We start from the raw sequence: 23234 nt of genomic DNA, 5'->3' as shown, positions 1-23234 counted from the left end.
CCATAGCACAAAAGGAATATTACAAACTGCCCTTCCCCCTAGAGCAATTCAATTAAGTTTGAGAGACCCAGGTAGGTTTTAACTATTTATTGAAAACTACAATAGAATCCAAATGAATGCTCTTAAGCTGCAATACAATAAGTAAAGTAAGCAATCTCACTTCCTGCTGGGCAAGGCGTACCAGATGCGAGCAGACAAACCTTCCTCTCTGTTCAGTCTGTCATCTCTCAACATGTAAAAGCACTTAACCCCACCCCATCTCTCTCAAGTTATACACCTGGTTGTAATGGTCACATGCAGAGCCTGCCCGGACAGCCGCATTATAGCTCCCTCTGCTGCTGAGAAATGTGGAACCCAAACATGTATTACAACATTAATCAAGACATATTAAAACAGTGATGAGATGAACATTAAAACAAGAAGGGCAAATTTGCCTCACCCCAGGGATACAAGAGCACCTAAGGGTACAGTCTATATGGGAGCTCTCCAGTCCCCTAACAGGAATGAGAAGTGCAATTGAGATTGTGGCAGTAGATCCACAATTACCTGGATCCAGTGAATAGAAAACACCCATGTAAGAGGTGCAAAGTCATTGCTGACCCACTACAGACGAAGTGCTGGAGCAGCAGGAGCATAGGGCGAGAGGTTCTGTGCTTACCTGCAGCTTGGGGGACGGATTCCATCGCCCAGCCTGATGTAGTACTTCATACAAAATTGGTTTCTTTGGTCTTTGTGCAAGGTTGAGGGAGAAAATCAGTGCAGAAGAAATAACTGTATTGGGTTTGGCTGTTGAGTTCCAGATTTGTCAGTTTGACTAATCAATAAAAATGACAGTTTGCAATTGAACATTCATGTAAAAGAAGCAGTGAGAGATAAAAAGACTTCCTTTAAAAAGTGGAAGTCAAATGCTAGTGAGGCAAATAGAAAGGAGCACAAACACTGCCAACTTAAGTGCAAGAATGTAATAAGAAAAGCCAAAGAGGAGTTTGAAGAACGGCTAGCCAAAAACTCCAAAGGTGGTAATAAAATGTTTTTTAAGTACATCAGAAGCAGGAAGCCTGCTAAACAACCAGTGGGGCCCCTTGATGATCAAAATACAAAAGGAGCGCTTAAAGATGATAAAGTCATTGCGGAGAAACTAAATGGATTCTTTGCTTCAGTCTTCACGGCTGAGGATGTTAGGGAGATTCCCAAACCTGAGCTGGCTTTTGTAGGTGACAAATCTGAGGAACTGTCACAGATTGAAGTATCACTAGAGGAGGTTTTGGAATTAATTGATAAACTCAACATTAACAAGTCACCGGGACCAGATGGCATTCACCCAAGAGTTCTGAAAGAACTCAAATGTGAAGTTGCGGAACTATTAACTAAGGTTTGTAACCTGTCCTTTAAATCGGCTTCGGTACCCAATGACTGGAAGTTAGCTAATGTAACGCCAATATTTAAAAAGGGCTCTAGGGGTGATCCCGGCAATTACAGACCGGTTAGTCTAACGTCGGTACCGGGCAAATTAGTTGAAACAATAGTAAAGAATAAAATTGTCAGACACATAGAAAAACATAAACTCTTGAGCAATAGTCAACATGGTTTCTGTAAAGGGAAATCGTGTCTTACTAATCTATTAGAGTTCTTTGAAGGGGTCAACAAACATGTGGACAAGGGGGATCCGGTGGACATAGTGTACTTAGATTTCCAGAAAGCCTTTGACAAGGTCCCTGACCAAAGGCTCTTACGTAAATTAAGCTATCATGGGATAAAAGGAAAGGTCCTTTCATGGATTGAGAACTGGTTAAAGGACAGGGAACAAAGGGTAGGAATTAATGGTAAATTCTCAGAATGGAGAGGGGTAACTAGTGGTGTTCTCCAAGGGTCAGTCCTAGGACCAATCCTATTCAATTTATTCATAAATGATCTGGAGAAAGGGGTAAACAGTGAGGTGGCAAAGTTTGCAGATGATACTAAACTATATAATAATAAAGTTAAGACCAAAGCAGATTGTGAAGAACTTCAAAAAGATCTCACAAAACTAAGTGATTGGACAACAAAATGGCAAATGAAATTTAATGTGGATAAATGTAAAGTAATGCACATTGGAAAAAATAACCCCAACTATACATACAACATGATGGGGGCTAATTTAGCTACAATGAGTCAGGAAAAAGATCTTGGTGTCATCGTGGATAGTTCTCTGAAGATGTCCACGCAGTGTGCAGAGGCGGTCAAAAAAGCAAACAGGATGTTAGGAATCATTAAAAAGGGGATAGAGAATAAGACTGAGAATATATTATTGCCCTTATATAAATCCATGGTACGCCCACATCTCGAATACTGTGTACAGATGTGGTCTCCTCACCTCAAAAAAGATATTCTAGCACTAGAAAAGGTTCAGAAAAGGGCAACTAAAATGATTAGGGGTTTAGAGAGGGTCCCATACGAGGAAAGATTAAAGAGGCTAGGACTCTTCAGTTTGGAAAAGAGAAGACTAAGGGGGGACATGATAGAGGTATATAAAATCATGAGTGATGTTGAGAAAGTGGATAAGGAAAAGTTATTTACTTATTCCCATAATACAAGAACTAGGGGTCACCAAATGAAATTAATAGGCAGCAGGTTTAAAACAAATAAAAGGAAGTTCTTCTTCACGCAGCGCACAGTCAACTTGTGGAACTCCTTACCTGAAGAGGTTGTGAAGGCTAGGACTATAACGATGTTTAAAAGGGGACTGGATAAATTCATGGTGGCTAAGTCCATAAATGGCTATTAGCCAGGATGGGTAAGAATGGTGTCCCTAGCCTCTGTTCGTCAGAGGATGGAGATGGATGGCAGGAGAGAGATCACTTGATCATTGCCGGTTAGGTTCACTCCCTCAGGGAGTGAGGGCACCTGGCATTGGCCACTGTCGGTAGACAGACACTGGGCTAGATGGACCTTTGGTCTGACCTGGTACGGCCTTTCTTATGTTCTTATGTAAATGTAATTTTATATATCACCTACATTACAATATCTTGATATTAAGTATAAACTGAAAAATTACCTTTCTTTGAGATGAGCCATTATAACATAAATCATTAACTTCTCCATTTTCTTAAGGCAATGGCTGAAATGATGGCTGAAAACTACCATAACATATGGGCAAAGAAAAAGAAAATGGAACTAGAAGCAAAAGGTAATCCTCTGGGTTTTTCTGCTTGTTTGTTTTTGGGAGGTTTTGAGGTATTTTAAGTTCAGAGTGACTCAGTTTAGCTTATGTGTTTATGATGCAGTATTAAAGAAAGTCAAATTAAAAAAGAAATAAAACCATTGGTTTAAAATTGACCCAAAAATCAGACATCACGACAAAACAATTGTTCACAATTTTCAAATTACTTTATTATCATGATCCTTATTATTGTTAAAGACGTCTTGGAAATACAGAGTGAGACAGTCCATACCCCAGAGAATTTAGACTAATTCAATAAGGAAAAAGAGAGGACAAGAGCTTGTTTAACTAAGACTTGTATACATCTTGATGATTGTGTTGCATTTGGTTTCTTTTATTTATTTTATTTCCCTTGTGATACCAGACTCTTGGTCACAAGAGTTAGACTTCATTCACACTATTCAACATATTGCCAAGTTATCCAGCAGTGTATTAATCAAGAATTATATTCATTACACATTAAATTGACAAATGCGATTAATCCTAGATTAGTTCCTTGGCTTCACAAGGAGAATAGTGTACTCTGTCTAATATCTTCAGGTCCAGATAGTAAATATTACTGTACATGATAGTTGTTACCTGTTATGTTTTCTTCTGTGTTAAAGAAAGTTAAGGGTTTTTTTTATTTTTATTTTTTTCTGCTTCAATGCTAACATTTTATTCTGTAGATCAGGGTGAGCAAACTTTTTGGCCTGAGGGCCACATCTGGGTATGGAAATTGTATGGCGGGGCCATGAATGCTCACGAAATTCGGGATTGGTGTGTGGGAGGGGGTGAGGGCTCTGGCTGCGGGTGCAGGCTCTGGGGTGAGGCCAGAAATGAGGAGTTCAGGATGCGGGAGGGGGCTCTGGGCTGGGACCGATCGGTTTGAAGGGCGGGATGGGGATCAGGGCTGGGGCAGCGGGTTGGGGCACAGGAGGGGGTCAAGGGTACAGGCTCCAGGCAGTGCTTACCTAAGCAGCTCCCAGAAGCAGCGGCATGTCCCCTCTCCAGCTCCTATGTGGAGGCGTGGCCAGGCGGCTCTCCACTGTGCGCAAGTGCCGCCCCTGCAGGTCCCATTGGCCATAGTTCCCGATGTAGGAGCCCAAGGGGCGACATGCCGCTGCTTGCAGGAGCTGTGTGGAGTCACGGCATGCGCCAAACAGGGCAAGCCCACACCCCACTCGCTGACTGGAGTGCCGGAGTGGGGCAAGCCCAACTCTACTCCCTGGCGGGAACTCCAGGGCCGGATTAAAAGGTCTGAAGTGCTGGATGCGGCCCACCGCTGCTGTAGATGTTATAATCGTTTAATTTCTTCATGGGGAAAAATAGTGATGGCATTGTACATTTCACTGACTGGAATTTAGGGGGTTTTTTTCTCACCCAAAGATGTCAAGGCAAAGAGCAAATATGGAATTTTTTTTCCTTTTATCTCGATTTATATATGCTGTACAGCGGTAGCTAGTGTTTTAATGGTGGCTTGATACCACTATACACGTATTTAAAGTAGAACTCTATAGATATTGGTTATTTGCCAGATTGCACTGTGTTAATCATGCACAATCCTACTGACTCAAATGGGGTTGCATGTGTATGACTGAAGGCAGAATTTTGAAAGCGTTGTCAGTGAATGTGTAAATGAAGCCTTAGTATTACTGAGCAGTAAGGCCTTATCTGGTTGACTTTGTGTTGGATGAATAAGAGAGTGAATTTCCATATATTCCATTATGTTTCCCCTCATTTCAGTTTCTTTGTGATTTTTTTTTTAAATAAAATTTATCTAACCTAAGTAGCCAGTTTGTGGGGAGGGGATTTGGAGTTCTGAAGAATGTTGCCGGAAGATTAGACATTTGGAATAGGGAGGTGTATTTGGTTCCTGAAAAGGCAGAGGTGTTGCCGCTGTGCACTGATTAAATAGGGGGATTTACAGGCAAGGAAGGCAGCATAAAGAGGGGTGTGTTTTTATTGAAAACCTTGCAGGGAGTTATGATGAATGATAGGCTGGGTGCTACTTGGTAAGAAGTGTGGATTGGTTTGGCAGGTGAAAAATGGTTATGATTTTTCAGTATATTTGCCTTTTTGTGATATAGTGAATATGTCTGGTTTCCCACAGATGAAAATGGCAGTATAATAATTTAGATATCTGATACCGGTCGTGTGTATACATAGGGTTATATTGTATAGTTTTTTAATTCTTTTTGCAGAAAGATCTTTCAAATTATGATCCTCTGCTGTCACCTAATGGTCAGGTGTATTCAGTACAATAATATTCTTTATAGAGTTCTCTCCTTGTACATGTGGATCTTTTCACTGTCTCTAATTATGAAATATGAGTCTTTTTGATGTGTTGGCATATCTATGTGGGTTGCAATTTCACAGAGGGAAAATGCATGATTCCAACAAGCTGTAGTTTTCTGGCTTTTTCTGGGAGGCTTTAAAATGCTAATTTTATAGAGTGTTTTATCCAGTGAGATTCTCCATGCATTGCATACAGAATATGTAGCATTTCATTCAAGGTAGAGCAATTTAAATCATTGACTGAAAAATTAATGTAAATTAGATAGAGACCTTATAAACCTAATTCAAGTGGGTGCTATTGCAACTGTAGATATAAATTCATAGTTAAATAAATCATAAATGCTGGATTCTTTTTTTTTAATGTCCCTACCTTGAATATTACAAAACTGCTGTAGGAAACAAAAATGTTGAAAGTGAAGGCACCAACACTCAACCACTCAGGCTTGTACAAAACTTTACTCACATGAACTACAGTGCAACTCACTGACTACAGTGCAACTGCGTATGTTGCTAAACTTTAAGCATGTTCATAAGTGTTGCAGCATCAGGGGCCAAAACTGTATTTTCATTAAAAGCTTCTGTCTTAGTGAGACAAAATCTTGGCCGCTTCAAAACAAAATTGCTTCAGTGTTAATGTGAAAAGTTATCAATACTTTCAGTATGCTAAGTTTTTGTGAACTTTTTTATACACAGTTCAAAATTTTCAAAAATAAAGGAAAGATCCTCTGCTTCAGTACATGGCACAGTACAGTTTATACTTGGTGAGGATCTGCCCCCAGGAGTCTAAAATTAGGCTTCTAAGCTCATATTTAGGTACCTAAGAGCGAGCTTTTCAAAAGCACCTAAGTGACTTAGAAGCACAAATCCCATTGACTTCAAACTGCAAACCTTGATGGAACTTGGTCAAAGAATTTCATTTTTTCCTGACTTGTGGCAGTTCAATATATAGAAAGATGGTGCTGGATGTAAATTTGGTAGGGCGTATTTTCTTATTAATTTTGTGTTTGAGTTGTTCTTACAATAAGGGTGTTAATGAAGTTCTGGGCTTGTTTTTTTAAGTATAGGTGAGCATTTAAAATGCTCATCTAAAGTAAGAAGTTTGTATGAAATCTACAAACAATTAATAAACTAATAATAAATTACAAAACATCTGTTTTAGAGATTTGACTCTCTAAATGGTAAGAAAGTAAAAATAAAAGTAGTAACATGTAAATAAAACTCTTATAAATATGAGTAACCATTACTCACGTGAGGTGTCCCATTTGCTTCTCTGGAGATACTCATGTGAATAAGAACCACTCACATGGCTAAGGGTTTACAAGATTGGGGCCTTAGATATAAAGGTTGAACCCTGCTCTGTTGACGTCTATGGGAGTTTTGCCATTGACTTCAGTGGTGCCAGGATTTCACCCAAGATCTATAATAGATATTCATGCAGTCAGCTATATAATGAATGTTGACACTTTTTCGTCAAAGACAATACACTTTTATATTTTATTAAACAATTTTCACGTATGCAAATCTCCCTCAAATGCACAAGCTCTTCTTACTAATGAAAAAATCAGTTGGGCTGTTTTTCTTTCTTATGATTTGCATACGATTGTCATGTCTATTTATTTTGTATATGTTTTTCATGTCTATCTAAAGGCATAGCATTGAGAACTCAGCAGCATGTGTGAAACATGACACGAAAACCAAAAATACCTGACATTAATGTAGTGTCTGCACCCATTTGTTTTAATGGAGAAAACATACATTTGCCTGCCAGGGTTTATTTTTTCATGGATTTTAAAGAGCTTACTCAGACCTCCTGGAAAATTCTAAAGAATCTCCTTTTTGAAAACATCTCTTCTTATTTGTAGTGTTTTCTGAATTGGATTGATTTCCTTTATGTTATATTTTTATCAGAGACTTGATGTGATAACAAAATACTTACCCGAAGTTACCATTTTTTTGTGACTTCATAGTAATTCCCACCGCAATTAATTGTGGCCTGTTAGAGAATGGTGACTTCAGGTGAGAAATAAGTACTGAGAGCTGATGAATTCTTAACTCCAAAGAAAGCAACAAAGAATCCTGTGGCACCTTATAGACTAGCAGATGTATTGGAGCATAAGCTTTCGTGGGTGAATACCACCTGCGTCTGATGAAGTGGGTATTCACCCACGAAAGCTCATGCTCCAATGTGTCTGTTAGTCTATAAGGTGCCACAGGACTCTTAGTCTGGATCTGTAAAAAGCAACAAACACGGCTACCCCTCTGATACTTAACTCCAAAGAAAAACTCAGAGATAATATTTTTATGCAAATATGCACACTGGTAGTAGTAATAATTATCTTATGGATTTATCCTCAGGAAAAATTGGCTGTATTTGCAACCAGTGAGAAATTAAAAAGACATATTTTTTGGAAAATTTTAAATTTTATTTCCTTAATTATCTTTTTTTCCTCTCTCCACCACAAAAAGCTGGTCAGAGTGATCAGTTGTCTGAATTATCCCTGAAGATCATGCTTTTCATATTTTTCCATGTAGTATAGACTTTTTTATTGCTATAAAATAGATCATCACAATTTGATATTTATCTTGATACGCTTTTATTTTGCTAAAAATGTGAGCCCTTTGTTATTACCACTGTATTTATAAAAAGCAAAGAACTCTGCTTCTCAAAGGGGCAAATTCTGGTCCCCCTAGAAGTTTCTGCCAGTGACTTCAGTATGACTAGCCAATGACACACAGTATTTAGCAGCAGTGTTTTTAAATTATACTATTTATATACTAATTATACTATAGTGAGCTTTTAAAGATAACTATAGCTTGCCATGTTGGACATTTTCTTTTGGACAGTGAGTAGAAAGGAGAAAAAAGCAAAAATGTGAGTTAAAATCTAACTAGACACAAGTTTTAGCAGTGAGGGAGTGATAATGTGCTGTGAAGCGTGATCACTGGCATAATGTCAAGTCATAACTGTAACTTTTTAAGTGCTTTTTCCCTACTAGAATTTTTTTTATCTAGGATGTTGATGCTTCTTTCTATCATGACATTTGCAGGTCTTGGGATAATTTGACTAAGTTACAAATATGTGTGTAGTCAGGTCTATAAATATACTTTAAATGTATATTCAGATACTCTGTGTGGAAAAACAATGTGCTTAGTGAAACAGAAAAATAGGGGGGAGAGATAGCTCAGTGGTTTGAGCATTGGCCTGCTAAACCCAGGGTTGAGTTCAGTCCTTGAGGGGGCCATTTTGGGATCTGGAGCAAAAATCTGTCTGGGGATTGGTCCTGCTTTGAGCAGGGGGTTGTACTAGATGACCTCCTGAGGCAGGGCTGCTCGGGGGGGCAAGTGGGGCAATTTGCCCGAGGCCCCGGGCTCCGCAGGGGTCCCCACAAGAGTTTTTTGGGGCCCCTGGAGCGGGGTCCTTCACTCGCTCATGAGGTCCCGGAAAACTCTCGCAGAGCCCGGGCCTCTGGAGCTTCTTCCACGGCGGGGCCCGGAGCAGAAGGACCCCCCGCCACCGAAGTGCCAGGTCTTCAGTGGCAATTCGGCGGCGGGAAGACCCCAGGTCCCCTGAATCCTCTGGGTGGCCCTGTCCTGAGGTACCTTCCAACCCTGACATTCTATGATATTATTGGTACTTTAGAGTAAAGAGGAACCTACCATGTATTTTACTAGTTGTTAGAGTGACCTACAAAGCACTGCATGTTATCACAGGCTTGTTACAAACAAGGACCACAAGTTTTCTAACTACTTTGTCATTTTCTTGACATTTTGTAGTAGGAGGAGGCAACCATCCTCTGCTGGTTCCCTATGACACACTGACAGCCAAAGAAAAAGCCAAAGACCGAGAGAAAGCACAGGATATTTTCAAGTTTCTACAGATCAATGGATATGTTGTCTCCAGGTAAATTGACATCCAATGCAGAATTTGCTTCACAGCAGATAATTAACCCTCCTTAATAGCTTGTTTAATATAAAAGGATCTAAACGAGTGTTAAGCTTAAGGGTTTTTTTTTAAGATAATGAGGGAACAATTCTGCTTGGCTCTTACATGAGTACATGGTAAGGGTAGGATGGGGAACAGAAACAGAAACTTTCCTCAAACTAGCTCACAGAGCCCAGGCAGAATTCTAATCCCTGTATACTGGGGAATTCTGGGAGGTATTCTGCATCAGTTATTCTGTGCTCCTCAGAAAGCTCCCCTGTATCAGAGTACTCTCAGCTCCATTGGGTTCCTCTGCTCCATCACCTGCTTTCTACTTTGTACTCCACACTCGGGGGAGGACTCCCAGCCCCTTCCACTGCCCTGGGCATGTTGAGAGGGGGAACAGGCCTCAAGCCTGCAATTCCCCCCAGGCCCTAGTACCAAGGAATTGCTTCTGCCCACCTCAGCTGGCCAGGGCTCTCTTTGGCTCTAGGAAAGCCTGGTTAGATTCCTCTGTGGCTTGGAAATATCCTGTGAAATGACACCCTGCTTCCGCCAGGTTGTCTCCACTCATCCCCAGCTGCTACTGCTGATCTTCTACCTCTTGCTTCAGGGCTGGCCTCTGCTCTAGCTGCCACTACTGCTGCCCAGTCCCTAACTCGTGGAGTGGGGGTGCCCTGCCTCCTCTTCTCCTGTGGGCATGGGGATGTCAGAATTTTCCCTAGCTGATGCATCTGTGAGCTCTCCTGCAGTTTTTCATTCCAGACATTGCTGCATTTTGCTCAGCTGCAGTTTGTTGTGCAGAAATAGCAGTCTCTGGAGATCCAAGAAGGCTTTAAATAGAGGTGTGGTTGGCTGAAAGAGGCAGTCACCTCCCCTCATCTCCCTTGGATGAGAGGCAGAAAAACCTCTCACCCTCCTTGAGGCACATTCCCACATGCATTTTGAGGTATGAAGAAGCTAAGCTCCATGAGCTCTCCCTTTTCCTTTCTAGGAATTAGCCATTTCCTGCTGATCCAACCAAACTTCTCTCCATTGAGATGGGGAGAGGCATTTAAAATTCAAACCCCGTTGTAGTTGAATATTCGGTATTTTAGATAAAATTTACTGCTATATTGTAGTTGTTAATAATTGGGAAGTAGTCCTATACTGTATAGGATGGTGTAAGGTAAAACAATTCAAAATTGAGTGCCACAGATTGGGAATCACAATTTCATAAGAGGCCCTGATCTTCAGATGTCCTATTCACTTAATTCCCTCTGAAAATTAAGGGTATTATTTTGCTATTTGAATCATAGGGTTAGAAGGGACTGCAAGAGTCATCTAGTCTAACTCTCTGCCTACATGCAGAATTTGTTGTGTCTAAACCATCCAAAATATAAATATGGATGTGAGTGTCTAACCTCAGACTTCCAATTATGAACATTTTAGCCTATGATTTTAACTTAAGAGTGAACCGCTGACAAAATTTTAGTGCCATTTTGGCAAAAATTCGACGAGAAAGATTAAATAAAACTTGAGTTTTGATGCACTATTACTACTGAATGTTTTTCTGTGAATATGAATATTTTGGTAGCTTCAAAATTACTCATCTTGGAGGAGTCAAAGCTTGGGGAACAATGTAAGACAGTGACGCATAACTGAGAAAGATGCTTAAAATGTGGGATCAATATCTTCAGCAAAACCCTTTTTCTATAAGCCTTATTTGAGGAATCTGTATTTTTATGTAACTGGCTAAAGTATAAGTATAAATAAGACAAATTTGTGTGACAGAAGAAAATTTGGCTCCAAATAAGAAATGTTTCTCATCCTAACAGACAGTTGAGAAGTACCAGAGTAAGTAGCTTTGGGCTGTTTAGTGAATTAAGACTGCATTGAGTCAGTGTGTGGGAAATTATTTATTTATTTCTTATTTCAGAGGATTAAAGGACCTGGAGTTAGACACACCTTCCATTGAGAAACGATTTGCTTACAGTTTCCTTCAGCAGTTGATAAGATATGTGGATGAAGCCCATCAGTACATTCTGGAGTTTGGTATAATACCTACTTACATTTTTACTAAATATTTTAACTCATGAAATTTGCAGTGAAAAACTTAAAAACAAATGTATAGTTTCCAAAAATACCATATTCTTAGAGTGTATGGTCTTTTTCTGAAGGACATTGGTTTTTTGGAAGGTGTCAGTACAATGGCTATATAGAATTTAGCATTGTAGACATTGATTTAACATCTTATCTGTCGGGTAGTTATTTCAAACTTCATCTAGTCCAGGGGTAGGCAACCTATGGCACGGGTGCCGAAGGCGGCAGACAAGCTGATTTTCAGTGGCACTCATGCTGCCTGGGTCCTGGCCACCGGTCCGGGGGGCTCTGCATTTTAATTTAATTTTAAATGAAGCTTCTTAAACATTTTAAAAGCCTTGTTTACTTTACATACAATAATAGTTTAGTTATATATTATAGACTTATAGAAAGAGTCCTTCTAAAAACGTTAAAATGTATTACTGGCACATGAAACCTTAAATTAGAATGAATAAATGAAGACTCGGCACACCACTTCTGAAAGGTTGCCAACCCCTGATCTTGTCACTCCTGAGGTATAGGTTTGAGACAAAAGGCTCTCATCCTACCCATATGGTAACTTACATTCTTTGAATCATATCATCTTTAAGATTTGTAATATTACTTCTAAATCATGTAATCCCCAATCAGCGAACCAGGCAAAATAAAAATGAAAACTGCCTCTCTCTCCATCAGTTCTCGTCCCTCACAATCCCCTCCCCCTTTTTCAAAAGCTTCGAAAAAAATGAGCTCTTTCACGTGCTCTGCAGACCATCCAATTCAGGCTATTTTATACCAAGAGCATGTGGGGAGGAGTGAACTCGAAAGCTATGGGTCCCTCACAGAGAACCAGCGTCCACCTCTCATTTACACCAATGAGACTTTGGTTCAAGTGGCTCTGCTGTTCTCATCTGTGGAGTAAGATAAGGGAAGAGAAGTGGTTCTCTGGTTGATAAGTCCAAAGCTAAGCTGGGGGTCACAGCCAGATGTCAGGAGGTCATGACTCCCCTGCACCTTCCATCTTGCTAAACGTGAGAGGGATCCCAGCTAGGTTAGGGGGAGGCTCTGGCGAGTGTGGAAGGGCCCAGTATGGAAAATGCTGCGAACCACATTCTTGAGTATTTACAATTTTATACATGAAAACCAATACTTTACACTCTACCCAAAACCCCATAGGCAACTAGCATAGATCATGGAAGTTCGGATTCCTTGTGCTTATGCCAATATATTCCAGTAAACAAGCAAGCCACCACATTCATGGCTAGCTTTAGTTTCCACATGGCGTTAGTGTCCCAATTCAAGATTTCTCTAGAAACCACAAAGGACATTATGGGGCTTCACTTCCTAGCGTTGATTGTGAGGGAACCTCTGAGGATTTGCTAGCTACAGTATTGCACTATTTCTTCATGGCTCTACTTGCTTTACAGAGCCATATGCCATACCTGATCGAGTTTGGCCAGTTTCTCTCCCTTCCACAATAACCTTGGAGATTAGGGAGGTGTATTGGCCCTATTTAGCAGTCATAGACCCCAGGGAAAATTCATTTGGGAGGCAATGGCAGAGGGAGGAGACATCAGGCCCTCATTGAAGACACCAGGAGAGAGTTCTCGGGCTTGCCTAGAGGGAATCAAGTATTGGTGAGAGGGAGGGAGGGCTGGCCAGCTGGGATGAAGAACTTACGATTTCCATTCAATGTAAACTCCCTCCTCCTCAATTCACAAAACACTGTGAATTTCAAACCCAGATTTAGTCCAGGTCGTTCAAGGTTCACTGTAATCTGCTTTTAAAGGAGCAAATCAAGCTAGGCCCCTGCACTGCCATGTAAATCCTACTGGCAGTGGAACATGTTCACAGTGGCTTCTGAAACGTCTATGAGCTTATGAAAAGAATGTCCTTCTTCCCCATCACCCTGCCCCAAGCATTTTCTGAGGCTGAATACAGGGCTTGAGTGTTCAGCCCTGCATGCATGACCCCAGAAATGCCATAAAAAGTGAGCTCAGCTCAGCATGCCTTTCCAGCAAGATGGAGTTATGCCAACAGGAAAATAAAGGTTTGACATCATTTAAATAGAAAAAGAATTCCTGCTAGTTTTTGCACAATGTAAGTGAAAGATGCACTATGCATAAATAGTGACAGATTAGAGATGCACCTCTCTGGAATAGATTTCCATTAGTAGACAAGTAGAGAGAAGGAAATTAATTTATGATTGGTAGTCTGGCATTGAGATTTAGGCACAATTTGGGCTATAGGGGTGTGAATTGCAGTAAACACTAGTGGACAACGTAGGCACAAACTAAAAGGTACCTAGTTCATGATGATGTAGTCCTATTTAAACAGCACTAAGTTAACGTAAAATAGGTACCTTTTAGTTTATGCCTATAGAGTCCGCACAGAGGAGTTACAGTGCCACAGGCTAGTGCACACTGCAGTTCAGGCCCCCGTAGTCTGAACCACGGGGCTATGTAGACAAGGCCTTAGAAACAAATCAGTCCTGGTGATTTCCCATTGATTTCACTTTACCCAGTTAGTTAACTGGGGTGAATTTGATCGTAGACAGAGGTTTCCGCACAAGTCTGTAGAGTGGGAGGGTGGAACAAGTTCCCCTGGTTTTGGGGCATCTATTCAGGAGAGCACATGTTGTATCCTCTCGTGATACATCCCCTTGGCACTCCCCTTGTTCACCAGGCGCTCTAGGGATATCCAGCTATCTAGATTAGGCATTTCAGTGGCCCCCATTACCATAGTATATGAGTCCCTCACTGTTTTTAGCATTATTTTCACAACTCGCCTGTGAGGTAGACCCCATTTTACAGATGGGGAACTGAGAGATTAAACGATTTGCCCAAGATCACCCAGGAAGTCTGTGGCAGAGTAGAGAATTGAACCTAGGTCTCCCATGTCCCAGGTTAGTGCCCAGTCATCCATCCTCTTTGCATTAGCATTTTTCTTCAAATTTCCCATCATCGACATACCACCAGCACAGTTCCATCAGGGGTAGTAAATGCCCCATTTCTCTTGAAAAAAAGAATGATTTATTTCCCTTCCTCTACACAAAATAAATGGGGTGGGAAAATTTACGTTTTTTTTGCTTCACTTGGACATGTGTCTAACACTAATTGCTTATCAGGATTTTGCAGATTGCAACAGATGTGTTTATCAATTGGTATCTGAGTTTCATTGTAGTGTGGCAATTGAAGTAAGTTTACTCTCCAGTGAGCACTTCTCTTAATTAATTGCATTCTTTAGACAGAAAATTAATAACCATGCAATCTAAATCCAGTAGTTTTGTAAATTACAGGGGAAAGTTGGTTTAATCATAATCTTTGTAGTTCGTATATATATAATTACTCTTTTGAGGTATTGAGCTTCCCTAATCTAACTTTAATTCTTTCTGTGGAATTCAGTTATGTGATTTCAGAGAGAGAGATTTTTCTCTCCTTTATCATTTGATTTCTTATGGTTTTTGTCTGGGCTTACACTCAGTATGCATCATACTGAGCACTGCTACTGAACAAGAGAACCACAACAGCAGGCAACGATAATTGAGTCCTAGATCTGTGATTGAAACACAGTCAAATTTCCTTTCCTAGTACTCTTGTCCTAGGCACAGCCTTTTCACAGAAAAAGTCATTAATTGGCTCCCAAAACAGGCTTTTATAATGGGGAAAAAGTTGGTTAAATCAAGTAGGGGTCCCAAATTCTGGCTGGGATTTTTTGTATCAAATGAAGTCAATTAAAAGCTACTCTGATTTCTTTTTTAGTTACTTTTAGCTTTATTTATATATGTTAGCAGGGTCTTTATAAGACATTACCAACTTTTACAAAAATAAGAACACTGAGCCAGATTTTTGACTGACATAGCTCCATTGGCTTCCAGGGTGCTACACTGATATATGCCACCTGAGGTTTTGGCTCTTATTTTACCCCCTTTTATAATGTATCTTATATCTGATGAAGCAGTCTTAAAATATGAATGTAACTAATATATATTATCTGAAGCATATTAAAACCTAGCCCTAAAGAAGAGAAACAAATTACTTCCTCTGAAGTGGGCATTTTTAAAATATAGAACAGCATGTAATTTTATTTATTCAGTATGCATCTTAAACTCTTCCTACTCACAGATGGTGGCAGCAGAGGCAAAGGAGAACAATTCCCTTATGAGCAAGAAATCAAGTTCTTTGCCAAAGTACAGTATATCTTTTCTTACCCCTTTCCAGTGCAGAAACTGCTTGTTAAGAAGCATGTGTGTTCTTGTTATATTTGCATTTGTCTACATTAAATGTGTACAGAATTTTGTTATATTGTTGACAAATGAAAAGCCACACAGCTTGAACAGACTAACACATGAAATACATCTATGAAAAAATTACATTTTTCTCCTTTAAATTCCCTTTATCTCCTTTCTTTACAGTATACTGCATATCATGCTAAGTATTCATAACCTCCTCATGTTATCCCTGTACTGGTTTAGCCCAGTTGTGAAGGAGGGTAGACTGTGTCTCTATTATGTAATCTTTAGGCAGTTAATGTGAGCTATACTTGGAGAAAACACAGCTAGATATTTCCCAATGTCACCTTCCCTCTTTCTTTCTTTGTTTTAAAATTATCTTGACGTCTGGTTGTGCCAAAAAGGATTTATCTTTTTATACATTAGGAAATTCTGCTTACACCTTTGGCTCTCATAAGCTTGCCTGGTGTGTGCACATTCAAGGTGCCTTTTCAATCCATTAATGAATAAGCAGACAGGTGTTGCAATATTCTCTGACCCTGATTCCCTGGCAGTAAATTATAGTCTTTGTGCTGTAAAGTACTGTCACAAAATATATCACCATCTGCAATTTCATCCACTGGGGAACTCATGTCGCTTTTTCCTTTCAAAATTATTCCCAAATGAAATAAGGTTTGGAATTTTTTATTTTTATTTTTTTTTAATCCATGCCTGGGTGATGGATCAGCCATAGGCACTGAACCGTCGGCTCTGTTCATGGGTTAAACTCCATTTGGTGGCATGGGAGGTTTTAGGGGGAGAAGAGATAATGATGGGAAAATATGTTGGTTGGGGAGAACAGTTAGTTTTGCTGGAGACTGAGTTTTGCAGGGAGCTGCTGTCAGGCTGGCTGCTGTTTTGATTTGATATATTTTTAATCTCTGTCAAACAGATCCAGAGTAATAATAGATATATTTTATTAGAAATATAAATAAATAACCTTTCCCCCTTCATATCCCTCCTAAAAATCCAGGAGAAAACACTGGCACGAGCCAGCATGTCTGGGCTTGACACTTATTTATTTGTTTTGTGGGGTGAGAGGTCACTTTCTATTCAATGTGATGCTTTTGGATAGTGCTCAGTGTTTGCTGTTGTTCCACTTAATACTGGGGCTACCCTGGTCTTACGAATTGTGGTGCCCAAAGCTAGAGAGAGGATGGGAGGGATCTGGTTGTGAGGTTCACTGTTAGCGGAGCAGATGGGGTGGACAAGACAAGTGAGGCAACAAGCCTGTTTGGGATGCCTAGCAGTCACTTGCTTTGCTTGTCCACTTAAGGCTGGCCCCATCTACCTTAAAATAGGAACTGCAAATAGGGCCTGACCCAAAGCCCATTGACATCAGTGGAAGGACTCACACTGATGTCTGTGGGTTTTGGAGCAGGCCTATACTTCGGTAAATGTGTGTATCAGCGAGTTGTCTGGTTTTGTTGAATCCGAACACTTTCAACAGCAATGGAGTCCCAGGGGGCTGTGCTTCCATCTTTCTCAGTGACTTGTTTAAAACGAAGAGGAATTTAAAGATAAAACAGAATTTAAAGAGAAAAAAACATGTTCTGTGTTAAGAAATTCCTCCTGCCATGAAACTGTGATGTGAAATGAATATTATGAACTCAAGCTCAAGAAGCCCTGAGCTGACCATGCCTGTTTTTCTCTGATGTATTTCAGGTTGTGCTCCCTTTAATTGATCAGTATTTCAAAAATCATCGGCTGTATTTCCTATCTGCAGCAAGCAGGCCTCTCAGCAGTGGGGGACATGCCTCTAACAAGGAGAAAGAAATGGTGACAAGGTAAAAATAAATAAAGAACAGTAGTTGTAGGCAGGTTTTAGCTTAGTTAGGGGAGGTAAAGTAGCCTTATGGAAACACAAGTGATCTAACGTTTTTCATTTTCTTTCTTGTATTAAGATGATTCATTAGAAGGGAGAATTCACACAAAAATGTGTGTGTTTCAGACTCTGAATCCAATACTACTTTTAAAAAGCAGTGGTTGTTATTCGGGTGGGCAGGAATCTAAATTTACTTTCACATACAGTACAGACAAGTCCTAAGACTGTGCAAAAATTGCTATTCATGCAAAATTTCACAAATATGTTCAAGAACAAAATTTAACCATGGCAGATTGTGAGAACATATTCTGACCCTGCTCTGAGAAGAGTCAAGATGTTCTGTGTATAATATAGACTCACACCTTTTCTGGGACTTTCTTAATAATAGTAACACAACATAAATCTCAGCCCAACCCTTTACCCCAAGCTTCTCTCTTCTTAGGCTTACCTCCAGATACCTGTTTGTCTTATGTAAACTCCTGCTAAATTGTTACTTCCACCGCCTCTAAACCAGAGGCCCCCTCTAAACTGTGGGGCACACACCCCTTAGGGGGTATGGAGGAATATCGGGGGGATGTGGCAGGCCCAAGCCAGCCCGCACAGGGGGCAGGGAGATAGCACCACCCAGCAGCTCCCTGCTCCCAGCTCTGCTCCAGTCCCACCCCCCTCTGTGTCCCTGGCTCCCGGACCTGTGCCTGGCCCCATCCCCAGACTCAGTGCGGCTCTGGTCCCATCCCTTCACCAGCCCTCAGCCGCTAGCCAGTCACAGTGAATCAGCAGGAATCAGTCAGCATATCCAGCCACCATCTTGGCTGATGCCAGAGAACGAACTGGGGCTCTCCGGAGCTGCAAGCATGAGCTGCTACAGTTTGAGCCAAGGTTCACTAGGTAGGGTTTTCACAGATTGATAATCTCTGCAGATTAGCACAGAGGGAAGGCGACAAACACAAGCTGGTGACACAGATACAGAGGGCTGACATATTTACATGAGGGCTATTCTCTGGTAGCCTTATTGAACATGACTCATAACAGTTGGCATATTAGAGCAAACTGATGGCCCATTTAGTCTGACATCTCATTTCTAACATTGCTTTGTCTGCGGTTCTTCAAGGAATTTAAAAGACCCAGTAACACACCTGACCAAACATCCATTACTAGCCTGTAAAATTAATTCTTGATGCTCAGTGTTCAAGGGCTATAGGAACTCCATCTTACAGTCCTCTGCCATGAACCATCCTACTAGCTGTCCAAAGATCAGGGGCGGCTCTAGACATTTTGCCACCCCAAGCACGGCGTCATGCCGCGGGGGGTGCTCTGCTGGTTGCCAGTCCCGTGGCTCCGGTGGACCTCCCGCAGGCGTGCCTGCGGAGGGTCCGCTGGTCCTGCGGCTCCACTGAAGCCACGCAGGACCAGCGGACCCTCCTCAGGCACGCCTGCGGGAGGTCCACCGGAGCCGCGGGACCTGCGGACCCTCCGCAGGCACGCCTGCAGGAGGTCCACCGGAGCCGCCTGCCGCCCTCCCGGCGACGGGCAGAGCCCCCCCCACGGCATGCTGCCCCAAGCACTCGCTTGGCGTGCTGGGGTCTGGAGCTGCCCCTGCCAAAGATTTCAGGGGCCTTGAGAAAGGCAAGGTAAAACTCAAGAAGGGAAGGTTTAATTTCAATATTGAGCTTAGGAAGGGGTATGAGATTCACCAAAGCTGTTTTTTTTAATTTCTTAATTGTTTTCAGTTTCCTTTAGACCGTGGCTTCATGTAGTTTTTTCCCAGGATGGAAAGACAGTCTGTCTTTTGAAACACCCAACAAAACCTACATTTTCTTTTTGGCAGTAAAGTAGACGAGTTTTGAATTGATAATGGTGATGTAGAGATTGTGTAGGCAAATCCAACAACCACTTGGTGGTCAGCAAACACACGCGGCCTTGGACATTAAATCTTGATGTGTTTTTTTGAGTGAATGTGGGCCAAGACATTAAGGTTATCCCCAGCATTTTATCTAAAGTACCATGGAATTATTAACTTCCACCTGATTAGTGACCAGAGTCTGACAGAATAGGCTTTGATTTAATGTCTTCTCTGTTAAGACCAGCCCACTTAGCAAGGCAGCTCCTCTTAGTACTGCAGTTCAGTAGGATCGATTCTGGATATGAGCCCGAGTATTGGGCCCTTGGCTTTGTTGCCAGCTGGGTCATGCTAGACATGCTTCATGACCTTAATTCCACCCTCAACTATGTGAGCACAGCTTCTACTCAAGTTGATGAGTGTAGTGCTCATATACTGACAGGAGAAATAGATTGACCTCTATTTAATGTGTTACTGTTTAAATCAAAACAAATTATGTATGATAACATACTTTTGAAAAACTTTTCATGATGGATTAGCTGGGTCAGGGGCTGGATAATGGGACATATAGTGTCTTTCCCTTTGACATCACTGGTTGGAATTAGGCCCAGGATGCTGGTGGTCGAAGTAAAATGAGATGATATTCTTAATACAGTTTCTAATGGACTAAGGTCCTTGCCACAGAAAATGACACCACAGTAGACACCAATATACACCCTGAGTGATGTTCTCCTAAGAGATGCAAAGAACTGAATTAGGACATGAAGAGTGAACTACTCTCTCCGTGGAGATGGAAATGAAGGTTCAGTCAATGGTTGGGGGGCAGTATGGGGAAGCTTGAACAGCTGTTCCTTTGTCTATGAATAAACTTAAAACATTAAAAAAAAATCCATTGCTCTCAACTGGGCATCTTACATCAATGCTAAAATTAATTTAAACACGTTAAACAAAACCACTGGTCATATCCATATTTTGTTTGATTTTAACCACTTAAACTATTGTTTATTTAATTCCAGTCTTAAATCATTTAAGTTAAATGTTTTAATAGACAAGATTTCTTTTTAATTATCTAATCTATTAAATATGATGAGATCCAAATTGGACTAATTAAACCTTTATCATCAGACATTTTAATTAATTTGATTTCCTTACGTTTTCCCCCAATTTTTCAATGATATTCTGAATAGCCCACTGACTGCATTTTATTTTGTAACATTTCAGTGATTATTTCCTTGTGGTTTTTCATATAGAATGCTTTTATATTACTTAGCTTTGCTTTCAGTTTTTTGTTTTTTTAATTAGAATATGTGCTTATTTAACCATGTTTGTTAAGGATATGCACTTTAAATCTCTTTCTTTAGTACTCTCAGTCCTACATTCTGCTCAGAGAATTTCTGCGTGACATCATGTTGCTTTTTCCTGCTCATATATCAGCTGTTATTTTTCTTTCTTCTCCTTTTTTTTCTTTTCCCCCCTTCTTCTCTTTATTTTTCTTTTGTCTTCAGCCTGTTCTGCAAACTTGGAGTTCTTGTCAGGCATAGGATTTCACTGTTTGGTAAGGAGACCCTTGACAAATACTAGCATGGCCATCACTTGGTTTTCTTTGCCATTTTTGCGTTGTGTTATGTACTGCCTTGTTGCATGTTGCATGGCTGCATGGCTGAATGCATGGTCTTCATAGGCTACTAATGATCCTTTAGGTTGTTAGATCACAGCAGTTTTAAGATGGAGTAAAGAACTTTTGTAGTAATAAAAAAGAAGTGTGTGTAAATCTGATTAAGAGGAGATCAATTCCCAGGCTCGTTGTCCTACCAAGGAACAGAATTCAAACAAGATCATTATAAAAGTACTGTATTTGCTGCTTTATACCTATTCAGTATTGGCCTGCTAAAGTCAAAACAGATTAGCATTTGCACATTTTTTTTATCTCTGAAAGTCACTAAAGCAAAGTCTGTTGTGGGCTGAAATGCTTAGCTGATATCCATGGAATTCTTTCGTACTCCCAAATGTGCTTAACTCTAGATCTGCATGTCTATCATGTTTCAGATATCACTTGACTATAAAAGTGGTGGGGTGCATTCTTAATTTCTACCTAGTGAAAATCACTTATGTCTATTCTAGACCCATGGTACAATCATTCACTCTCTGCAGCCTTTTATAACATTATGCTGATGGATGGCTAGCTGAAAATATGTCCTTATGTTATGTCCCTCCCATTATATCTTCTGTAATGGGAGCAGTGGGGGACTTCAGCATCCATCATTATCCATTTGGATAATTATCTGGATGATTCCAATTTGATTTAAAAAATACAGTTCTAACCCATTCCTTTCTATTTGAAATACCTGTTTGCTGCACCACTGTGATATTCCAAAAGTTTATAAACCCTTCTTGTAATCAATAAAATGAGAAAAATATATGGAAATTAGTTTGGCATCACGTTTTGAACTTTCAGACTTCTGGGATAAGCAAAGTGGATACAGTTCACCTGTTAATCATTTTACAAGACCATGAGAGAAACGAAATTACTTGCCCAAAATGTGGGAAATTGTTTCAGCTTTTTGTGGCATAATGTCAGTAAAGTGTAAAGTATGTCACACAACTGCTCTTCATGTATGGTAGGCTGCTTTTCCACAAAATGTTACAACTCTATTGATTTATTTTGGTGCCTACCAAGTCTGTGACAGTCAGGGGCGGCTCTAGCAATTTCGCCGCCCCAAGCACGGTGGCACGCCGAGGGGGGCGCTCTGGCGGTTGCCGGTCCCGCGGCTCCGGTGGACCTCCTGCAGGCGTGCCTGCGGAGGGTCCGCTGGTCCCGCGGCTCTGGTGGAGCATCCGCAGGCATGCCTGCGGGAGGTCCACCGGAGCCATGGGACCAGCGGACCCTCCTCAGGCACACCTGCAGGAGGTCCACCGGAGCCTCCTGCCACCCTCCCGGCGACAGGCAGAGCGCCCCCCGCGGCATGCCGCCCCAAGCACATGCTTGGCGTGCTGGGGTCTGGAGCCGGCCCTGGTGACAGTTAGCATGATTTGACAGATTGTCCAGCTCAGTATTATATTATTTGACATTTTGGGGAAATATTTTCAGGAATAGTCTTTCATGGATTAATCTCTTGGATTATTTTTTTAGGATTGATAATGGGCAAACTGCAAAAACTGAGATTGTGAACTTCATACAAGGTCTGTGATGCTAGACAGAGGACAGTTTGTACTGTACATCCCAGCTCAACCAGCCTCCATTCTTGGATTGTGTGGAGAGGGCTTTGCTGAATCTATGCGATGGAGGGTATAGGTGCCACAGAAGCAGCTGAGCCTAACTACTGTGGGTGCATCTTCATTAGGAAGAACAGTTTGTTCTTAATCTGCGTTAGCTAACATATGATAACTACCACAAAGTAAAATCCTCATGACTATACAGGACATTTTGTAGTTTTCATGTGTGTTAGCTGGTTGAATTAAAGACTTGAGGAGCCTAGAGTGTCACCTTGAACTGCTAACTCATGAGAAAACAACAAACTGCCTTCTCTTGTGAATTTACGTTCGCTAACTTCAGTTAAGAACTCATGTTTTTTTCTGGTGAAGACAAGACCTGTCAAAGAGGAAGAGCTCCACATGAGGGTGAATCCTCCACATGAAGATCTAGGGGATACAGTCAGGTCCTAGAAATTTACTTTGCTTCTTATGTGTTTTGGAATGTGTGTTTGGATGAACAAAACAAGTTTAAATGTAGCCTCAGTACGGCTACTGGCTGGACATTAACTACATGTGCTGCAGTGGTGTTCCTGAACCTCCAACTGCTAGAAGCTGGGACTGGACAGCAGGGAATGGAGCACTCGATAA

The 23234-nt window shown here is 41.0% G+C and overlaps 1 protein-coding gene across 1 annotated transcript in view; it reads left to right on the top strand.

Moving 5' to 3' along the window:
• The window catches only part of RYR2 (ryanodine receptor 2), a 697632-nt gene that overhangs the window by 499100 nt on the left and 175298 nt on the right, over positions 1-23234 (top strand). The window contains exons 58-63 of the mRNA XM_039529228.1: positions 3091-3166; positions 9251-9377; positions 11317-11432; positions 15584-15648; positions 17395-17516; positions 20900-20949. Of these exons, the coding sequence (XP_039385162.1) occupies positions 3091-3166; positions 9251-9377; positions 11317-11432; positions 15584-15648; positions 17395-17516; positions 20900-20949 (556 nt within the window). The remainder of the gene's footprint in view (positions 1-3090; positions 3167-9250; positions 9378-11316; positions 11433-15583; positions 15649-17394; positions 17517-20899; positions 20950-23234) is intronic.

This window comes from Mauremys reevesii, linkage group 3 (assembly GCF_016161935.1).
Source record: "Mauremys reevesii isolate NIE-2019 linkage group 3, ASM1616193v1, whole genome shotgun sequence".
Classification (NCBI taxonomy): domain Eukaryota; kingdom Metazoa; phylum Chordata; order Testudines; family Geoemydidae; genus Mauremys; species Mauremys reevesii.
The sequence above is the reverse complement of the archived record's forward strand: the minus strand, read 5'-3'. Positions and strand labels throughout refer to the sequence as shown.